Source organism: Clarias gariepinus, chromosome 9, assembly GCF_024256425.1.
Source record: "Clarias gariepinus isolate MV-2021 ecotype Netherlands chromosome 9, CGAR_prim_01v2, whole genome shotgun sequence".
NCBI lineage: Eukaryota > Metazoa > Chordata > Actinopteri > Siluriformes > Clariidae > Clarias > Clarias gariepinus.
In genome coordinates this window covers 34,290,001-34,311,277 of record NC_071108.1, presented here as the reverse complement: position 1 = coordinate 34,311,277, position 21,277 = coordinate 34,290,001, and the positions used below count along the sequence as shown (strand labels likewise).

The 21,277-nt window shown below is 41.0% G+C and overlaps 1 protein-coding gene across 1 annotated transcript in view; it reads right to left on the bottom strand.

Annotated features, from left to right (window-relative positions):
* Positions 1 to 21,277, bottom strand: part of si:dkeyp-14d3.1 (transmembrane protein 132C) — a 235,917-nt gene that overhangs the window by 46,784 nt on the left and 167,856 nt on the right. The window contains exon 4 of the mRNA XM_053504142.1: positions 12,794 to 12,980. Within this exon, the coding sequence (XP_053360117.1) occupies positions 12,794 to 12,980 (187 nt within the window). The remainder of the gene's footprint in view (positions 1 to 12,793; positions 12,981 to 21,277) is intronic.

Sequence of the window (21,277 nt, the reverse complement as noted above, 5' to 3'; positions counted from 1 at the left end):
CATATGATTTATTTCTGCCCAGGTCTAAAAGTCAGAAACTTACTGAGCCAGAGATATAATAAGGGAAAATACCAAAGGAGACGTATGGATTCTTGCGACAGGTCATTTTTTCTGGGAAAGATCCTTACTATATGTGCATATAAGAATATTTATTAAAAATATTGATTTCTTTTTGTTCATTTGTTCTTTATTCATGGCTTCTGAGCCAGAGTTCAAGTCTGGCTGCATTCCATTCTTTAGGGGCAGTGGGAGTTCAGCAAGTTAGGGGTCTGGGGTTCTGATCAGAAGGTCGTTGGTTCAAGCTCCACCTCCACCACTGCTGGGCCCTTGAGCAATCCCCTTAGGCCTGTCTGCTCCAGGGGGTGCCGTATCTGACCCTGCCATCTGACCCCACCAAGACGCTTTCTTAATTAGTGGGGCTTGAAAGAAGTGCATTACTTGTACATTCCCATAGACTGAACATTGAGATCAACTTGGGATGGATTCTGGGTCAGAGCAAGAATTTTGTAGAAATATAAAATTGACCACATTTCACGAGGCTTGCAAACTATGTCAGAACATACCCTGCAATACGGTATAGGTTGTACCCATGGGGCACAAGAGGTGCCTAAATTTGCCCCAGTAACATATTATGGTGAAGGTTCTCCCCATTGAAACAGGAAGTGCTCACAGTTGCATTCCCTGCTGTGGTAACTTCCATAGGAACTTTGAAACTGAGGATCCCGTCATCATAGAGACACAGGGATGGGCTTTGTTTTTGAGTAATGGGATTTTACTTAGTCTCTCAGGGTTATTGCAAAGCTGTCAAGCCCCGCCCTAGCAACCACTTTAGAGCACCTTAGCAACTGATCCGGTGGACTGTCATTATAAAAGGCCCAGAGGCCCAAGTTTTGCCATGGCAAGTACCACTCACATTTTTTTTTGCCCATATTGTGCCAGTGTTTGTCCTCTAACTGGATCATGGTTTCATCTTTACCTCTCTCTCAGTCGTCCTCGGCACCTGTCCTCTGTCCATCTTTATCCGTTGTTATGCGGTGTAATTTATACGACATAATCCCTGTCTCCTTCTGGAGCAGAAAACAGGATGTGGGGTAATTAGTGCTAGAGAGTGACCTTTTCATCGTTTGTCCTGGAGGAGAGCAAAAAAAACAACAAAAAAAACCATACACAACAGCTCCATTTCCTCAGGGAGCGAGAGAGTCTGGAGAACAGACAGACAGCGGTGCGTTCCTGGTTTGATCCTCAGCATTGTCATGCCGCGTCTGACTGTTGTCTATTTACCGCGGATCTTTAAAGTAGACGTGAGCCGCCTTTTCCCTCTACAGGGGCGTCCCACTGATCTCTGACTGTAAACGACTAGAAGGCTGAGTTTTTGAGGCGGCCTTTATATGGAATGCCCTTGAGACGCTGAGTATTTTATCCTCTGAAGGATAATAGAAGAAGATCTGAAAAATGTAAGGAGAGGAACATAAAACTGCAAATAGCCTGCCATTAACATAAATCCCCGCGGTGTGTGGGCTATTTAGGAGCGGAAAGGCCGAGGAGTGGTGAATAAATGCAGGCCGCGGCGTCTGCGCTGATTACAGGACTTGTGTATGAATAGAGGGCACTTCATTACGCCAACGATAATCATTAAAGTTACATGCATTATGGCTCTGACACCTTCACACCGTACCTGAGCTCCAGAGAGAGAGAGAGGGAGAGGGAGAGAGAAAGAGAGAGAGAGAGAGAGAGAGGGGGATTAGGTACAATGGTGTCGTATATCAGAGCCCTCATCCTGGAGTGTATATATGTGTGTGAGAGAGTGTGTGAGTCACACCAGCTTGAGAAGTGTAATGCGATACACTCGCCTACTCAAAGCCCAGGCTTAATGCGAGGGGAGGATATGGGAGGAGAGAACAGGGTGTAAGAAAAGAGTGAAGATGAGAGTTTAACTTTATAAAGGAGTAAAACTGGTGACAGATAAAACAAGACGGAATAAAAAAAAAAGGAGGAAAGAAATTGAGTAGCTGGAGTACGGCGGGATGTTAATCATTAGCAGATTGAGTGGAAAACTGTAAAGAAAAAAGGCAGTTTAGTGTGCAGAGCATGTCGAACGTTTGCAGCTAGGTTTGCTAGTTTAGTGATCGTTTGTTAGACCGCCAGGCTTATGGTCGCTAAGCAAGTTTCTTTATCCTATGCCAGCTTAAAAATGTAAAAATGGGAATAAATACAACGGTCACCATTGGCCTCCTCGGCCCCTAGTTGGTCTACAGAGGTTCCCAAATGGATGGATAGATGGATGGATGGATGGATGGATGGATGGATGGATGGAGATGTTATGTTTAATATTGACGAACCACTGCTTCTGTCCGCTGTGCATTGACACGCTTGTTGATCGCCACCGCAGTCAACCCATTTGAATGACATTCAGCATGTGGAACGCTTTATCCTTGAAAATCGATGGATAACTTTTTCGCCAACTTGCGGAAAAAAGAGACGCGTCTGTCTGTGTGAACTGTACACGCAATCATTCACCAACACTACTAGCACATTACGGGAACTCGGCTGGGAGTTATCGCCACATACAGTCCTGATCTCGCTCCAAGCCATTTCCACATGTTTGGGCTGTTAAAGGAGTTCCTGGGAGGCCGGCGTTTCAGACATGAAGCTGGAAAACCATTTTATGTAGATTGTATCCAACCAAGCACTAGTTAAACGCTCAAATAAGCTTTTGATTATTTTGAGAAATAAAGGGAGGTTTTACTCTCATAACTGTGGTCTGTCATTCTGCACAATCGAAAGTCCCACTTTGACTTGAACGCCCCTCGTACATCATTTGATGCTAATAATAATACTGCTACTGTTTAAAATCGCCATATATGATACAAAGACTAACAGAAGACTAAAAAAAGTGCTCAAACTGCACTTTTCACCGCTGCTTCTGACGACGCCCACGGCTGCCCCGGGAGCAAAAGAAAAAGTCCAGAAGTTCATTAGCGCTTCTGGTTCGCTGGGGGAGTAAAACTAATTTTAATATACAGTAACATCAAAGTTCTGAATAATAACGTAAACTCAAAATAGCTTCGACTTCACTGTCTCACCGCACTTTACTCTGTAGCCGCTGGTGTGATACAGCGGGAGCCGCGTGTAAAGCGTACACACGCTGATGTACCGCGGTAAGTAATAAACCTCACGCCTCGGTGTAAATAAATCTCGTACATTTGGCTTTTATTTTCCAGGAGCGAACAATAGGGCTGGAGGGCAGAAGAGTCTGTACGCGTAAAAGAGCGCTGCAGCGGGCGAGGATGTGCGCGGACGCCGATCTCGTTATCGAGCGACTCAAGAATTCCTGCACTGCTTTCACACGGCTCAGCTTCTTCTTCTTTTTTTTTTTTTAAAGACGTGCTTAAAAACTCTGGAAACAGGACAATTACCAGTTTCTCATCCACCAGGTCTTTTTTTTTCCTCCTAGTCTCTTTTTATTTACAGTGCCGTCAGCACTTCCTGTTCTCTCAAAGAGCTACATGAGAGAGAGTCAAGGAGGAACCTGCGCTACATCCAGGAAATATCATCACTCATCATAAAAACAGCTGTTTTTGAGTTCTGGATTCTGATTGGTCGGAAGGCCTCGATTCATTAATGTCCTGATGTGTTCTAATGTGTCATCGTTTCCATGGTAACAACTATGTTACTAAGTCTTGTAACTGATGGCAGAATTGCTTGAATTTTTTGCTTCAATACAGTTATTGTGATACCGACTGTGAGTGACACACACACACACACACTCCTTACACACTCACACACACTCCTTACACACTCACACATATACACCTAACACACTCTTCACATTCTTCTCACACTCCACACACATACACAGACCTATTACACTCCTCACACTCCTCACCCACTACACACACGCACACACACACATACACACACACACACTTATTACACTCCTCACACTCTTACATACACAATCACACTCCTCATACCCATACCCTCCAAACCTATTACACACACACACACACACACACTCTATATACACATATCACACTCTTCACACTCTCCTCACACTCCACACACCCACACCCACACACACACTCCTCTTACACACACACACACACACACACACACTCCATATACACATATCACACTCTTCACACTCTCCTCACACTCCACACACCCTCCTCACACACACCTATCCCACTAATTACACACTCCTCTTACACACACTCCACACACACTCACACACACACTCCTCACACACACACACATTCCTAACTAATATGAATTAGAGATTATAAACACTGTACACTAAATAACCCTAGACGTTTAATGAGACAGACCCTGCACGTGTTGGTGTTTAGTCTGTTGTCACGGCGATACGCGACGCGTCTGCAGAGTAAACCAGGCCGAGACGCCCAGATCACTTTACATGCACGAGACTGCGGCAGAAACTCGCATTATAGATGTGTTATTGAGCCTGGAGTGAGTTTAAAACACATCTCTCTCTCTCTCTCTCTCTCTCATCACTGAAGTTTGCTGAAGCCAATAAATGGTCTTTTGTACAGATTGATTAACAGCAAGGACGCCATTAATTGTGAAATATGCTGCACATTAACATAGAGAGAGAGAGAGAGAGAGAGAGAAATGAAGGAGAGTCACAAGGCAGAGACTTCGTAAGTCGTAAATGTGATCAGAGTAAATGTGTGCTGAAGCTGAATAATGGTTATTGTTAATAAAGCCTGACCTTGGCGCAGAGGTGGTGTGTGTATCGGCCTGAGAGCAGAGAGACACGTGAATGTTAATCAGCGATGACGCTCCCTCTCTCTCTCTCTCCCTCTCTCTCTCTTCAGCACGGAGCCCTTACCCGTCTCACACCCCCATGCTTTACACTCCTGCCTCAGCAGATCAATCACCAGCATAAATCAGTCTGATATTCTGTAACGTACGGAGGTGAGCACACTGTGGCATGCGCATGCAGGAAACTAATCAGTCTTATAATGGGCTCATGATAACAGCACACCATGACGTCTTTTATTCCGCTCCGATAACTTAAAATTTATTAAACATGCTCAATTTAAGGAGAATACATCAAAAGACTTCAAAACGGTTTCAATGTTAGCTTTAAACAAAAGGGGGCGGAGCAATGTTCAACATCTGGACTATATAAGAAAAACTGGACAAACCCTCTGTGACATACCTGAAGAGTGGTTTTGTAGCTGATCTGAGCTGACTCCGCCCAAACCCCGAGTAATCCATAAAGGCCCAAATGCTATGGTGGCTAACATAATAACGAGCTAATGCATGTGACTAAATGACCCACATCCTGTAAGAGCTCCTACATTTCCTGTGGTGAGTTGAACTACAACAAATCTAGTTAGTTTATTAGCCAAAGTGATTTATGCACTGCAGCTGTCACACAAATCACCAACGCTCCTAATTAGTTATCATTTTAACACAGTGCTCACTTTTGGAGCCAGCCCCCAGTGGCCATTCAAGGAACTGCACATTTTGGCTAAATTTCTTTTAGAACTGGAGGTTGCCCTTTGATTCAAAATGACCACTATGAGACAGTGCTGAACTAAAAAACCCAGAATGCACTGCAGCTTTACGAGGAAACTGATACAGTAAACCTTGGATTGCGAGTAATGCGGTTTGTGAGTGTTCCGCAGGACGAGCATAGATTTTTAATAAATTTTGACTTGTAAAACGCACAAGTCTTGGTTTACGAGTGCCAAGTATTATGTATCATGCATGCACTTCTTGTTTTCTTATGGGAAAATTTTGTTTGGTTTACGAGTGGTTTGGAATACAATCCCGCTTCTGGAACGAATTATACTTTTAGCTTTCGTTTTAGCTAGTTAGCTAGCATGAAAGCTCAAGCTTTTGTAGCTAATATGTTTATACAATCGGTTTGAGGTGCGAGAGCTCAGAATGCCATCGCATCAATGTTTAAATGAAAACTATCAACATGAGAAAAAGGCATTTTAGGTAATTTAGGAAGAAGTTAAACAGGAAGAAATAAATAAAGTAAACTAATAAGCTAAACTTATTTTATATCTGGATATATATTTTGCATGACCATATACATGCAGTATATAGCACTCATCTGTCTATACAGCTTTTACGAGGGGCATAGAGCCTATCCCAGGAGGCAATCCTTCATCCCTGCATGTCCTCGGACTGTGGGAGGTAACCTGAAGTACCCGGATGAAACCCACCAAGTATGGGGAGAACATGCAGAATCAAACCCCAACCCTGGAGGTGCAAGGCGACAGTGCCAACCGCTACGCCATCGTCCTGCCTAATTATACACACAGTAAATCATGAGATGCACTTCCCTATCAAGGCTTCCTTAAGAATCACTGCTGACTTTTTTCAAAACAGCAGATGCTGTGAGGACGAAGCACTCCAGGGAGCGCTACACTGGGCTTTTCGGTTAGCTGCTGGCACTTTCCCAACTTCCTGTCACGGCTGCGTTTAAAAGCGGGCGTGGAGCATCTGGTTCTGCCTGCTGTTTAAAATGTAAACGCGGCACAACCAAGACGTTTCATTCTGCCTTCACGTCTGTTCTCACCTTCTACTGTTTAAAGCTTTAATTAACTCGGCATCATTACTGAGTCAGAGGAGGGAAACAGAAAAAAAAAAAAAAAAAACGCAGGATGTTCCCGAGCTGCTGTGAGGAGGATCACATCACGCTCCGTATGCTCGAGCCGGAGACGGCGGATCAGACAGAATCCACACCTTTAAAAATTAGAATAAAGACATATTAAATTCTCTCCTGCTGAACAGAATTAATTTGGTAACGAATTCATTCCGCATTTCTGCCAGAGAGGGCGCCAAACACCCTGTACGCACCAAAAAGGAGGCGTAACGGATCTAGCCCAGTACACAGTCTGTCTAGTTGAGCGGTTATCTCATCATGGTCCACTAGCTGTCTGTTCGGTGTGTGTCCTGGGGTTCGCACACACTTCCAGCTCTGCAGACAGAACCACAACCACCAACAGGGGGCGTGTTCGCATATGGAGTTTTAGATTAATATTCATTAGATGTTACTGTCTCTGCCTTGACAATGTGTGTCCATGATTTTGGGGGACAACAATGAAGCGTCAATCAAACTTATCTGTTTCAGTCTCTCTCTCTCTCTCTCTCTGTCTGTCTCATTGGATGTCTCTCCATCTTTCTCTCTTTATGGCTTTCTCTTAACTATATCTATTCTCTTATCTATATCTCTCCGTGTTCTTTCTTTCTATTTGTCCTTTTTTTCATTTGTCTGTTTGTGAATCTCTCTATTCCTTTTTTATCTCTTTTACTTTTCTTTGTCTCTCTATCTATCTATACTGCTCTTTGTTTCTCCGTGTGCCCTGTGATTATCAAAGCCTACTACAGTAGGTCCATCAGTCTATCAGTCTGTGTGTGTGTGTGTGTGTGTGTGTGTGTGTGTGTGTATAGGGCTGCAGACCCGTTAAAAGCTGCAGATTGTCACTACACTGCACTTCGCTGCCCTCTTTACACCAGTCTCACACCACACACTGTCAGGCTGAGCACGCACCATGGTGATCCGGACACATGTGAATGAACACACACACACACACACACACACACACACACACACAGTCTGGAGCAATAGACCAAGAGTAGAGGCCAAAAAGCACTGCAGTGATATGATGGTTGAACACACACACACACACACACACACACACACACACACACACACACACACAGAGTGCAGTGAAGCTGCAAATCACAGGTTTAGTATATATTAGCGCGCTGGCTCTTATGTTATTGTTTCCATAGTAACGTCTCTGGGTTCAGCAGGAACACCCTGAATCAGGACAAATCGTGTTTATTAGCGCCGTGTCTGCTCGGAGAGATCTCTAAGAGAACCCGCGGGAGACGTGACGTGACGAGAGCTGAGCACCGAGGGCCAGGCGCAGCTGTGTTTACATGGCCCGCATCGAAATCGCTCGATCTCAATTAAACACACCGCAGAGACCGAACTAGTGCAGGGGAACCATCGAAAACAGCAGTGCATCATGGGAAATGCGGTCCATCCATCGTGATGAGGGGAAGTCCGTCTTTAAATCATCACCGATGAGGACGGACGTGATGAGCAGTGCATCATAGGAAGTGTGGTTATTAAACGCACCGGTCCTGAGTGTGTGTGTGTGTGTGTGTAAGTGTGTGTGAATACGGCCATTAAATCGATAAATTTTAGGCCGCTTGTTAGCACGCTGCAGAAGTGAACATAAATAATCACCTGTTTTAACCCATCAAGCTGTGTAACAGTGATTTAATTAGAGTCCTGGCAGGGGGAAAAAAAATACAACAATTAATTAGCAAGTTTAAGAGGTGCGCGGAAGTGGCGCAGAACTGAGCCGTGGATTAAACGCTGATGTATTAGACAGGGGCGGGTGATTAATCTTATAAACTCCGCTGACGGCGGGATTGAGGTGAGTTAAAGAGAGGCGTGTCACCGCTGCTTGATAATGACACATGCTTATGTCTGCTCAAATAGCTGTTAATATTTCTCTCCTCATCAATCCCCATTACGCTCGGAGTATTCACATTGATCTCTCCATTAGGCAGCCAATTAAAGAGAATATCACACACACACACACACACGCACATGCACACACACTCGCGCACACATTAAGCTACGGAACACACACACTGGACCTCAGTTTTATGCTCGCTTTTTCAGATCAAGGTGTAAAACACAGATTCTAAGACCGACAGAATACAATGCAATTCAAAACAATATGATTTGATTTAGTTCAATAAGATTCAGTTCAGATGCAATGTGGTTTAATTTGATCCAATATAAATTTTTGAGCTTGATTCAGTACGAGCAGTAATCTCAAATCCGATTCAGTTCAGCTGCAAAATGATTCAATTTATTGCAATATAATTTGGTTCAACTCCAGTGTGATTCAATTTGATCCAAATTATGATTCTGTTATGCTTCAATTTGATTCAATTGATCCATTATCATTTGATTTGATTTAACATCAGTTTGACACAGTATGATTCAGCTAAGCAATTTAATTCAGATTGATTCGGGTTTGGCTTTAATATGACTCAGTTGATCGATTATGATGCACTTAGATTCAATATAATTCGATTTAATCTAATCCAAAGTGGTTTAATTTAATCCAATATGAATTAAGTTTGATTTATTATGATTAAACTGAGCAGCAATCTCAAATCTGATTGCGTTTAGCTGCAAAATTATTCAGTTTAATCCAATAAAATTTTTCTCTAACTTCAATTTAATCCAATATGATATAATTCACCTCCAGCATGGTTCGGTTTAATCCAATATGATTTGGTTTAACTCCAGTGTGATTCCATTTGATACGATAAGATTATATTCTGCTCCAATTTAATTCAGTTGATCCATTATGATTTAAATGAATCCAATATGATTCGATTTAATTTAAGATGATTCAGTTCAGTTTCAACATGGTTTAATCTGATTCCATTGAGTTGATTCAGATTGATCTGAATGATTCAGATTAATAATCTGATTGATTAGTTACACTCCAATGTGATTCAATTTGATACAATATGATTTGGGTTCAACTTCAATAAAACTCAGTTGATCCATTATGATGCAGTTCGATTTAATCCGATATGGTTCAGTTCAGCTCCAAACTGATTCAGTTTGATCCAATATTGTTGGATTTAGCGCCAATAAGATTTAACATGACCAAATATAATATGATATAATTCATTTGGCCTAATATAATTTGATTTTATTCATCGCAATAAATAAATAACTATATAGTTTCTTTATCTTATCTTAACTTACTATGATCCAATGTGATGTAATCTGAATCAGCCCAGCAGCAACTTGATTCAGTTTGATCCGATACGACTCAATTCAGCACTTATATAATTCAGTTTAAACCATATGATTTAGATCGGCTCTGAAATGACTCGATTTGATTCAATATGATTCAATTCAGCACCAACATGATTAAATTCGGCCCAATAATTCCTGTAGCTGCTCAACTTATTCACCAGTTTTTGTGTAGGTATGACTCTGTGTGTGTGTGTGTGTGTGTGTGTGTACACAGCTGTGACAGCTCTGATGCGAGCGCTACACCACACTTTTTCCATTTCAGCAGCGGTGTGTCGTGTAGGAGGTGACAGAGGGAACGGCAGTGCTAACAGTTACATGGTACAGAAAGTTACGATGTACCAACACAACTCTGTAGCAGAACCTGAACCCCTCACTCTGCTGCTGCAGTATCACCAACCCGGGTTTCACACACAAACTGCTCACATGCAACTTATCTGCAATACCATCGGTACGGGGTTAATCATCGCTCGCACAGCAACAGGTCGCCAGCGTGATTTAATGTGAGTCAGCACGGATCCACACAGAGTCCTCGATGACTTCATTTGTTCCAATATGATTCAGTTCAGAACAAATATGAATCATTTGGATCTAATGTGACTGAATACACACCAATGTGATGCTGTTTAATTCAATAGGATGCATGTATGAATCGATTTGATCTGATATGAATCAGTTACACACCCCTAACTGACAATTTGATCCAGTAATACAGATATAATTTGATTTAATATGATTTGCGTAAATTGAATTAAATATAAATTCATTTGTCACGATTATAAAATGTGACTTAATTTTGATTTGATTTAAATCAGTACAAATATGACTTGATAGAATTCAATATAATTTGATTCAGCAACAACTACACAGCAATATTGTTTGACTTAAGCAAGTAAAATTAAATTCAGAATAAAATATGATTTGATTTGATCTCACTTGATTAAATTCTGCACCAACATGATGCAATTTGATTTTATAAGATTAGATTTAAGATTTAATTCAGCACAAAATGGTTCGATTTAATTGATATTGATTCCATTTGATCCAGGATGCTCAAATTTAATCCAATATGATTTAATTTAATCCAATATAATCCAGTTTAATCTAATATGATTCAATTTAATCCTATATGATTCAATTTAATCCAATATGATTCAATTTGATCTAATATGATTTAATTTGATCTAATATTATTCAATTTAATCCAATATGATCCAGTTTAATCTAATATGATTCAATTTAATCCAATGTGATTCAATTTGATCTAATATTATTCAATTCAGCACCATTATGATTCAATTTGATCAAGAGAGACTGGGTCAGACCTCCATGTCATTACCATGGACACCTGGTTCGTCTACAGAATCATACCTATACAGATTCTCACACAACTCCACTAATAAAAGCACATAAGTGGTTTTTAAGCTTACTTCTGTTTTTAATTCTAGTCTGGAACATCGTGTCTCTAAAGGCTCTTAAGCATTTTATAAAAAACATAAAAAAAAAACAAAACCCTGCTCTAAATCTAAACTCAGTAAATCCTGGACCCCCTAATGAGCTTTCCTTCATTTACTGAAGAGAGACCCAGTCAGAGTCACACGGATGACTGCAGCAGCGCTGATCCCCTGCGCTCACCCCACACTCACACCCGCAGCGAGCCACTCGCTCAACTGAGAGCTGGAGAGCTCCGACAACGGCAGGCACAGCGAGGGACGGCGGTGCAAATGTGGGCGGAGCAAGTGACATAACAAAGTTCAGAAAAGTTTAACTTTTTAGTGTGCATGAGAATAAGTGGCTAACAACAGTTTTTTTCCCACGAAAGTGAAACTTTTGTGTTGTGTTCATTTTTGTTTACACAGACCAGAAAATCAGAACCAACATGACTCCATTTGATTCAATAAGCTTTGATTCAGGACCAGTATGATTTGATTTGACCGAATACGACTCAATACAACACCAATACGATTAATCTTTTACAATATGATTCAGTTTATCACCACTATGATTCATCTTCATCTATTACTCAACCAGTATGAGTCCATTTGATTCAATAAGCTTTGATTCAGCACCACTATGATTAAATGTAATACTACTGTATATGATTCAGTTCAGCACCAGTATGATTCAATTTAAAGTGATATGATTCGGTTCAGCACCAGTATGATTCAATTTAATACTATATGATTCAGTTCAGCACCAGTATGATTCAATTTAAAGTGATATGATTCAGTTCAACATGAGTATGATTCAATCAAAAGTTATATGAATCAGTTCAGCACCAGTATGATTTAATTTAATACTATATGATTCAGTTCAGCACCACTATGATTCAATTTAATACTATACGATTCAGTTCAGCACCAGTATGATTCAATTTAAAGTGATATGATTCAGTTCAGCACCACTATGATTCAATTTAAAGTGATATGATTCAATTTGGTCCAATATGATTCAGATTTTCCACTGTTATGCGCTTGCTTTTCCGTTATGACTGTAAAACCTTTTCTGTCTTTATTCTATTTATATATATTTATTTTTATATATTTATAATATATTTATATATTTTATATATATATGTTTTTTTATTTACACAGAACAGAGGAGTGTTTTCGCTCTTTCTTATCTTTCTGCACAGAAAGCTCACGCATATAAAGGAGCGGAGGAAATCGCTGAGAGCAAAAACTGTACAGCACAAACGTTTCCTGCAGATTAATATTCAGGTGAGAAATAAAGTTTCATAATTATATCTGTGGTTCATTGAAGATTCTAGTAAATTTCGCCGTATCCTGGCGACCAGGAGGAAATATAAATATAGGACACGCCCAGGGCTTACACCCGCACACAACCTTTGTTCATGCATTAGATTTAACTCCGCCTTTTTCCTCGTGGTCAGGGTGACTCTGTTTGTACACTATGTGTGAGTGTGAGAGAGGGACGTCTCACCATGGCGAGAGGGACGATGCCGGCCAGCTCTCTCTGGGCGATGTGGATTCTCGTCTCGGTTTCGTCGGATGTCGCTCTGATGCCCGGGTACTCCACCGTCCACGAGATCAGCCCGCTGCCCACTGAGTCCACGATCCCGTCCATCTCCAGATCCACCTGCACCACCCGCTGCCACCCGGGCTCCACCCTGACACACACACACACACACACACACACACACGCACACACGCACACACACACGCACACATATACATGTTAATTCCAATAAACTTCTAATACTAATGTAACACTTACACCACAAACAGACAAAGACAGAAGAGACAGACAGGAAGTGATACCAGTTTTATTCGTGCACCGTTTCCTATCATTTCATTTCACTAACAACAAATCCTTTTAAAAACTACTAAAAAGGGAAAAAATCTTTTCATTAGTCCGTTTTTTATTCTGTAAAGACTCTTAAAAAGCTTTTAAAAAGCGTCCTTTAATGTTTTAACGATCCCGGACACAGAGCTCTGACTGAGCCGAGCCCCTCACTCTGTACACTTTACTGTAGAGCTTTGAAGTGTGACATGACCTCCTGATTCAATCCTGAGTGTGTGTCAAAACACGTCAGACGCCATTAACGATCCTGCTGAGGGAGGAAAAAATAAGATAGAAAGAGAAAGATAGAGAGAGAGAGAGAGAGAGAATGCAAACACGGCAACGAGCACACGCAGAATACGACAGCTATTACATTTAATGAGAGGAAAGGAGGATGAAAAGAATGAAAAGTGAAGGAAAGAAAGGAAGAGTGGAGAGAAGAGACAAGAAAAAAACAGAAGAAGTCGAGAGAACATAGAAAATAGAAAAGAGAAACGAGGAGATGAGATATGAAGAAAAAACGAGAAGAGAAAGACGAAAAGAAGAAGAGAATTGAGAATGCTGTTCCAATATTAACGAGCCTGCCGTGAGTGTTCAGTTCGACGTGTTTTTTAAGGAACGTAACGTGGATAGATGTTTAAACACATACGCATACTCATATACAGGTCTGTACTCAATGTAGATGCCTTTCTTCAGGCAGATTCCCGGCGACACACACACACACACACACACACACACACACACACACACACACACACACACACTGTGGAGTTCTGAGTGATGAGTACAGTGAGTGATTTCATCAGTAAATGAGGTATCCCAGAGAATGGAGTCCGTCAGTGATTACGGCTGTAAGATTGCTGATGAACACCAGGAACACATGCTCTATTCAAGGCATACGCTAGACAACCATCTCTCAGATCTTCTCCGCTGCAGAGATAATAGTTCTTGATTATTATGTGTTCTGAATTAAAACAGGGATATTGATTGCTTACAATTTCTTTAATATTTGGTTTGCTATTTTGGGGCTATATAAATATATATAATGCACAGACACCGAGTAGCCATATCATTAACTCATTAACGTTAATTAACGAACCGGAGGCCGACCCATCCGGTCCAAACCCACAGAAAAGCCAATGCAGAAATGCAAGTCGCCAAAATAAATCATTGCTGGCGACAATAGAGAGGCACCGGGACACCCAGAGCAACACAACCCAGTCCGGCACCAGACGGGTCCAGCAGGCAAAGAGCCGGTATCCAAACTCACCAGATCCCAATCCAGTCAAACACACATGGGATGCACCCATATCCAGCACCCATAGCACCTGAAGGATCTACTGCTAACATCCTGGGGACAGACACCCCTACACATCCCCATCCCCCCCATACTGGACATAATGCTTTGCTGTTTGTAAAGTTTTGGCTAATCAGTGTATAATACAGTATTTATAAGAAACTGTGAACATCTCATTCCATGTATTAATTACACTGTAAAAACAAGCAAATGTTCTGTTTGTGTGTGTTTCTTATGAGAAATATTAAATGTTCAATTTCTTATAACCCCTTAAAACTCAAGCAGCACGATCCAGGCCAGAAACACAGCACAGACAAATGACTGATTAAAATAAATAAATAAATAAATGAATGATTTAATTCATAAACAGCTCACACAGACGTCCTGCTGGTGTGTGTTGACTTCAGACATCAAGTTTTACCCCTATGGGCATACTGTATGAGAATGATGAATACGGCAATCAGTCTTTGCCTGTGTGACCATTTAAAACTACTTTTGTTTTTTTTTAAACTCTTTGCTCATTTTCGTTTTTTTTTCCAACGCACGAGGCCTTTACATGAGATTCTGCTGCTCAACTCATACACACTCACATGTATCCATGTACACACTTAGATCCAATTGAGCTGCACAATTTTCGCTTTGCATATCATGGGGTCTACAGGCAATGGTGGCTCAGTGGAAGTGTCTCGTCTGCCATGTGGAAGGCCCGGGTTCCTTTTCCAGCCAATGCCCAAAGTCCAGCCATTAGATCCAGTGCCCGTCTCAAGCCCAGATAAAATGGGAGGGTTGCATGATGAAGGGTGTCTGGGGGTTAAAGTGGGGGTCCTAGAAGTTTTATAGGATCACCACCAAAACCGGTGCCCATTGTACCCACTGTCTTTCTTGTGCGCCCAGGTGGCGATGATGCAGGGTGCTTGGGCCCACTCATCGTTGCTTCCATACTATATATATTTACACTACCGTTCAAAAGTTTTAGAACACTTGCAAATTTCTTTGTTTTTGTTTAGTTATTTATTTCTACATTCTACAACAATACTGGGGATTTCAAAACTATAAAATAACACATATGGAATTAGGTAATTGCGTAACAACAAGAAAATCAACAGTTAGTTGTTATTTTAAGACACAGAGGTCGGCCTTTCTGTAATAGTTCTTGCAAGAACAGTATTGTCAAGTGCATTTGCAAAATCCGTCCAGCACCATAATGAAACTGGCTCTCATGAAGGCCGTCCCAGGAGGGCGAGACCAAAACCTACCTCTGGCTCAGACGAGAAGTTCATTTAGAGTTATCAGCCTGAAAAATTCTCAGATTAGAGGCGTTATGAAGTCTTTACAGAGCAGAAGTAGCAGAAACATCTCACCATCAACTGTTCAAAGGAGATTAATACATTTTTTGGACGCCTTCAGCATTCCTTTACAATGTAGAAAGAAATAGAAATCAGGAACCATCATGGAGTTAGAAAGTGTTTTAAAACTTTTGAACGTTAGTGTATGTCTTTATTCTGTACTTAAAGTGCTTGCCAATGTTCGTGCCATTTAAGAAGGCAAAACATGTACTGTAACCTGCCCTAGTGCCACAGTTTTATGGGTGTGGCTTTTGCACATTTAACTTTTACAGCACTGAAAGCTTTTCATCCATGTGAGTAAACCTTAACACAGCGGTACCTCGGCATATGAATGCCATGCCTTAAGTATTTTCACCTTAACAAAAAAAAAGATCCTTGGCATAAAGTTGCTTGTAGGTCTGGGAAGTGTTTAAAACATGTTTGTATCAGTGGAAAGCCAAGCTGAGCGAGTTTACATATTTTTTTGTGGGTTTTTTTGTTTATTTTTGTTGCATTTTGAGCAAGAAGCGAGCACGGCACCAAGAAGGAAAAGGAGCCGCTTTCAGTTTGGTTGTTATACAGTAGCAGCCGGTTCCAAGAGGAATCATAAATTAAGGTAAAGTGAGGTTTAATATCAATTTATTTCAGATTTTACTTTATTTACATGTCTTTTCTAAATGTTTTGATTGTTGTTATTTGCAAAAATATGATTATAGTGTTGGAAATTGGTAATATTGGTAATAATAATTAAATGTTTTTGGGTGGCTGGAACGGATCATCTGCATTTACATTATTTCCTATGGGACAATGTGTTTCACAATATGAAATTTTACCTTAAGTACTCGCCTATGGAACGGATTTAATTTGTGAGACCGCTGTATAGCAACAAACAAACTGTATTTATATAAAAAAACAACAGCAGTAATAAGCAATAATAATAATATATCACGTGTAACCACTGACTGGTAATGTACTGTAACTTATTCCTTTTATTAGTAACTAGCATAACACTGCTTATTAATACTAATTAATCTTATACAGTATGTACAGTTTGTATAGCCCTAAAACAAAAAAGTCAGACTCAACAATCAGTAGCTTTAATTGTCCTGTTTTAATTCAGCTCATCAAAATACATCATAATTAGCAGCTTTCATCTCTGAAGCAAAGGAAGTCTTAAAATTCCTCGTCCTGTGTTATTAGTGGACTATTAGTGTCCAGACGTGCTGAGTGTGAGGTTCAGAATGTTCCCAATCAGAATGTCAGGACCCGAGCGCGTATATAAGAGCTGAAGCGTGAAGAAACACAGCACTGCTTCAGTTTAGTCTGCTCTCAGTGCAAGCCTGGAATTTTAAGTGACAGCAAGACTGAACCTCCATCTCTCTCTCTCACATACACATACAGTACACACATATATATATATATATACACACACAGCTCCAGCAGTGTGACGTACGTGATTTCCGCTACAGTGGACGCCGGGGACGCACTCTGACCTCACAGTAATCGTTCATATTTCAGATTTATGTCAATTAGGATGAAGGGGGGGAAGAAAAAAAAAGTGCAGAGGTTTCCACTTCCAGCAGCCGAGCGCAATAAAGAGCGTGAAATACGGCAGCGTTGGGATGGATATCAGCCGAGCTCCGAGCGCTTATGTAAGCAGTCTATCAGAGCGCGAGCGAAACGTCTGAGCAAGCAAAAGTACAATTCCAACATGACAATATTTATCCTGGAACAAACAAGAGAAATTTGCATCTCTTTTTTGATTTGAGCAATGGGAGAGAGGAGAGAGATCGGGGCCTCTGTGTGTGTGTGTGAGAGAGAGAGAGAGAGAGAGAGAGAGGCAGAGAGGCAATGACTTTGAAAGAATAAAAAGTTCTCTTGCAGGCAGAACAGCATCGAGCGAGAGAGAAAGAACAGAGGATGACAGGTAAGAGGGGGAGAGAGAGAGAGAGAGAGAGAGGGAGAGAGTTGCTCTGCTGGCACTTTCTCTTTCCTAAGTATAGAAGGAGAAAGAGGAGAAAGAGCCGAGCCGTGCTGAGAGAAAGCACATTTCTGTGAAGTGACGAAAGACTGGAGAACGGAGGAGCAGGAGGAAAAACGGAGAGAAGAAAGAAAAACATGCGGGAAAGGAATCCGTGTGCTTTTTCCTCATTCTAGATTCCGTGTCAGTATTCGGTTATTCCATTAGGAAGAACAACAAACGATAAACAAACAAACAAATAAATAAATAAATAAATCTTTGTTTCTCTAATCCCAAATAATCACATTTTTATGCAAATCATGTAAAAGCACTTCTAGTGGTTTTTTTCTCCTTTCTTTTTTTTCTTATAAATAACTGTGTTCTCTATTCTTTTTGCCTTGCAGTAAAATTGGAAATCAGTTCCTAAGTCTGATAAAATTACCATATTTTGTAAAAATTTATAATAAAATATTGACTCTTGTATAATTGTTTCCACTTGTTTCACCGCATCAGAGTCTAAAAATTAAATATTCATGAATTTACTGCAGAGAACCCTCAGAGCATAAAGTCTGTTAAATAAAAGTTTCCTTCCAAAACGAAAATGTTACCGTTATGAACGACTGTGCATGATCTTTACTCCATTTCTATAAAACCAAAAAGATATTTAAAGATGTTACAGGACGAGACATCACAGTACGGTGAGAGTGAGATCTGTTTTGGTCAGAAACTGTACAACAACGGTACGGCTCGGACATTTTTCCATAATTTCTATCGTAGCAGCTTATTCACAGGACCGTGTACAGAGGACCAATCAGAATCAGGATACTTGGACCTCCTGGACAATCAGAATCCAGCACATTCCTATTATGTCTGTTATCCCTCCTGAACCTTGTGAGGTTATTATTGTGACACTGTAGCTGTGACGTAACCCCTAAGATTCTAGGCTGGAAGATAAAGAGTAAGGACCCTAGGACCCTGAAATTCTGCAAGACCTTCAGGTTCTCCAGGACAACAGGGATCTTCAGGATCATGAGGTTTTCCATGACCATGAGGTTCTCCAGGACCATAGGGTTTTCCAGGACTTTGGGATTTCCCAGGACATTTGGGTTAATCAGGACCATGCAGAGTTCTCCAGGAACATGTGAACCCAGGACCTTGGGTTTCATCATGACCATGAGCGTCTCCAGGATCTTGGGGTTAAACACAACCATGTGTGGTTGTCCTCCAGGACCATAAGGTTTTCCAGGCCCTTAGGTTTCGTCATGACCATAAGCTTCTTTAGGACATTGTAGTTCTTCAGGAAGTTGTGTTTCTCATGATGATGAGCTTCTCCAGGCCATTTAGGTTCTTCAGCACCATGGAGTTCTCCAGGACCATGATGTTCTCGAAGACCATGCAGTTCAGCAGGACTGTGGGGTTCTGCAGCACCATGGAGTTCTCCAGGACGGTGAGTTTTTAAAGACCATGCAGTCTTCCATTCTCCAGGACCATGCAGGTTCTACAGCTCACTTGTCTTGAGGTTTGAGGTTGTCTTGAGGTCCTAAGCTGGAGGTTGGAAACTCTCGCGGTCGTCCATGACTGTGAGGGTCTCCAACACTATGGGGTTTTTGATGACCACAAGGTTTCCCAGGACCTTGCCATTTTCCAGGACCATGGTTATTCCAGTTATTCCAGGACCATGGGGTCCTTTGAGGTCACAGCGTTCTTCAAGACCATACTGTTTTTCATGCCTGTCAAGTTCTCCAGAACTAAAGTGATTTAGCATTGTGGTAAAGACAAGTCAAGGCATCCCAGTGCTTAAATCCTGAGGTTCTACTACTGCACCTGGTTTACCTTTGTTGCCTTAATATGCTGATTCACTACAGCTACAGAGCTTCCTCTGGCCATCATTGCACTCATTTTTAAATAACTGTGCAATGATAAGTCTGTTTAAATGTCTCTAGAAGTCAGAAGAAGACAGGAATCAGGAAAAGTTACATGAGGTTTGTGCCATACGATACTTTTTACAGTCAGTCATTGGTACATACAGTACACCCAGTGGAAAAACCCCAGTGGAAATACGATTACACTTTCCTTAGCATTATCAAATCACAGGATTATTAAATAAGCCAATCCAAACACCATCTCAATGATTTGTCAGACCAATCATTTGATTCTTGTGGTTAAATTTTTTGTCAGTTCCACACACACAACTTTACTTTCAACCTAACACAAACGTTCCAAAACATAAAACATTTTACTTATTGTACCCTCTGGGAATGTTGTTTGAGAATCTTTGTTTGAGAAATCAATGGTCGTTTGTTCTGTCTTTTTGTTTTACATTGTAAAGCCATTTACAGAGTTTCTACAAAGGCACCCCAATAATATTTAAAACATCAGGGAAGAAATAGGTGTAAAAATGTTATAGATACTTTTAAACCCCGTGTCTAATTATCTGTTAAGCGGCAGTTATTAAAACTGATTTTTAAGACGGAGTTTTAGTGTTAGTCGTTAATTTATGGTAATGTGCTATAAGTGTTTTAGCGTTTCTGTTCAGGATCATTAGCAGCTGGACCGAACCGCTCTCTGTGGGAGACGTCAGATCAGAGAGCCGATTTAAACACCAGCGTGGGTTCAGAGACAGAGACGGACTAAATAAACCCTCTTCCTGCTGAGATCAGATATCTGGGGGCTTTCCTCTGCTGAGAGCCTTTAATTCAAGCTGTCCTCCCCGCACCATTAGCAGAGCTGTGATCAGAGTCAGTGCCATTAACAAATCCAGTCTGTTATCCGAGTCAGTACTGATACCAGAGTCGGTCTCATTTTGATCAGAGTCAGGCTTATTATCGGAGGGAGTTTTATTATCAGTCAATTTGTTATTAGAGTCATTCACATTATTAGAGTCAGTCTCGTTATTGGAATCAATCTTGTCATTAGAGTCAGTCGTATTATCAGAATCAGTCATATTGTAAAAGTCAGACTCATCATCATTGTTATTATCAGCAGAGTCAGTCTCATTATAAGAGTCAGTGCCATTTACAAATCTGGGTCAATAATCTGGGCCAGCACTGATACCAAAGTCAGTGTGGTTATCAAAGTCAGTCCATTCTCAGAGTCAGTCTCATCAGAGTCATACTCGTTATTAGAGTCAGTCTGGTTATCAGAGTCAGTGTGATTATCAGAGTCAGTGTGGTTATCAGAGTCAGTGTGGTATTAGAGTAAGAGTGTGGTTATCAGAGTCAGTGTGGTATTAGAGTCAGTGTGGTTATCAGAGTCGGTGTGGTTATCAGAGTCAGTGTGGTATTAGAGTCAGTGTGGTTATCAGAGTCAGTGTGGTTATTAGAGTCAGTGTGGTATTAGAGTCAGTGTGGTTATCAGAGTCAGTGTGGTATTAGAGTCAGTGTGGTTATCAGAGTCAGTGTGGTTATCAGAGTGAGTGTGGTTATCAGAGTCAGTGTGGTATTAGAGTGAGTGTGGTTATCAGAGTCAGTGTGGTATTAGAGTCAGTGTGGTTATCAGAGTCAGTGTGGTTATCAGAGTCAGTGTGGTTATCAGAGTCAGTG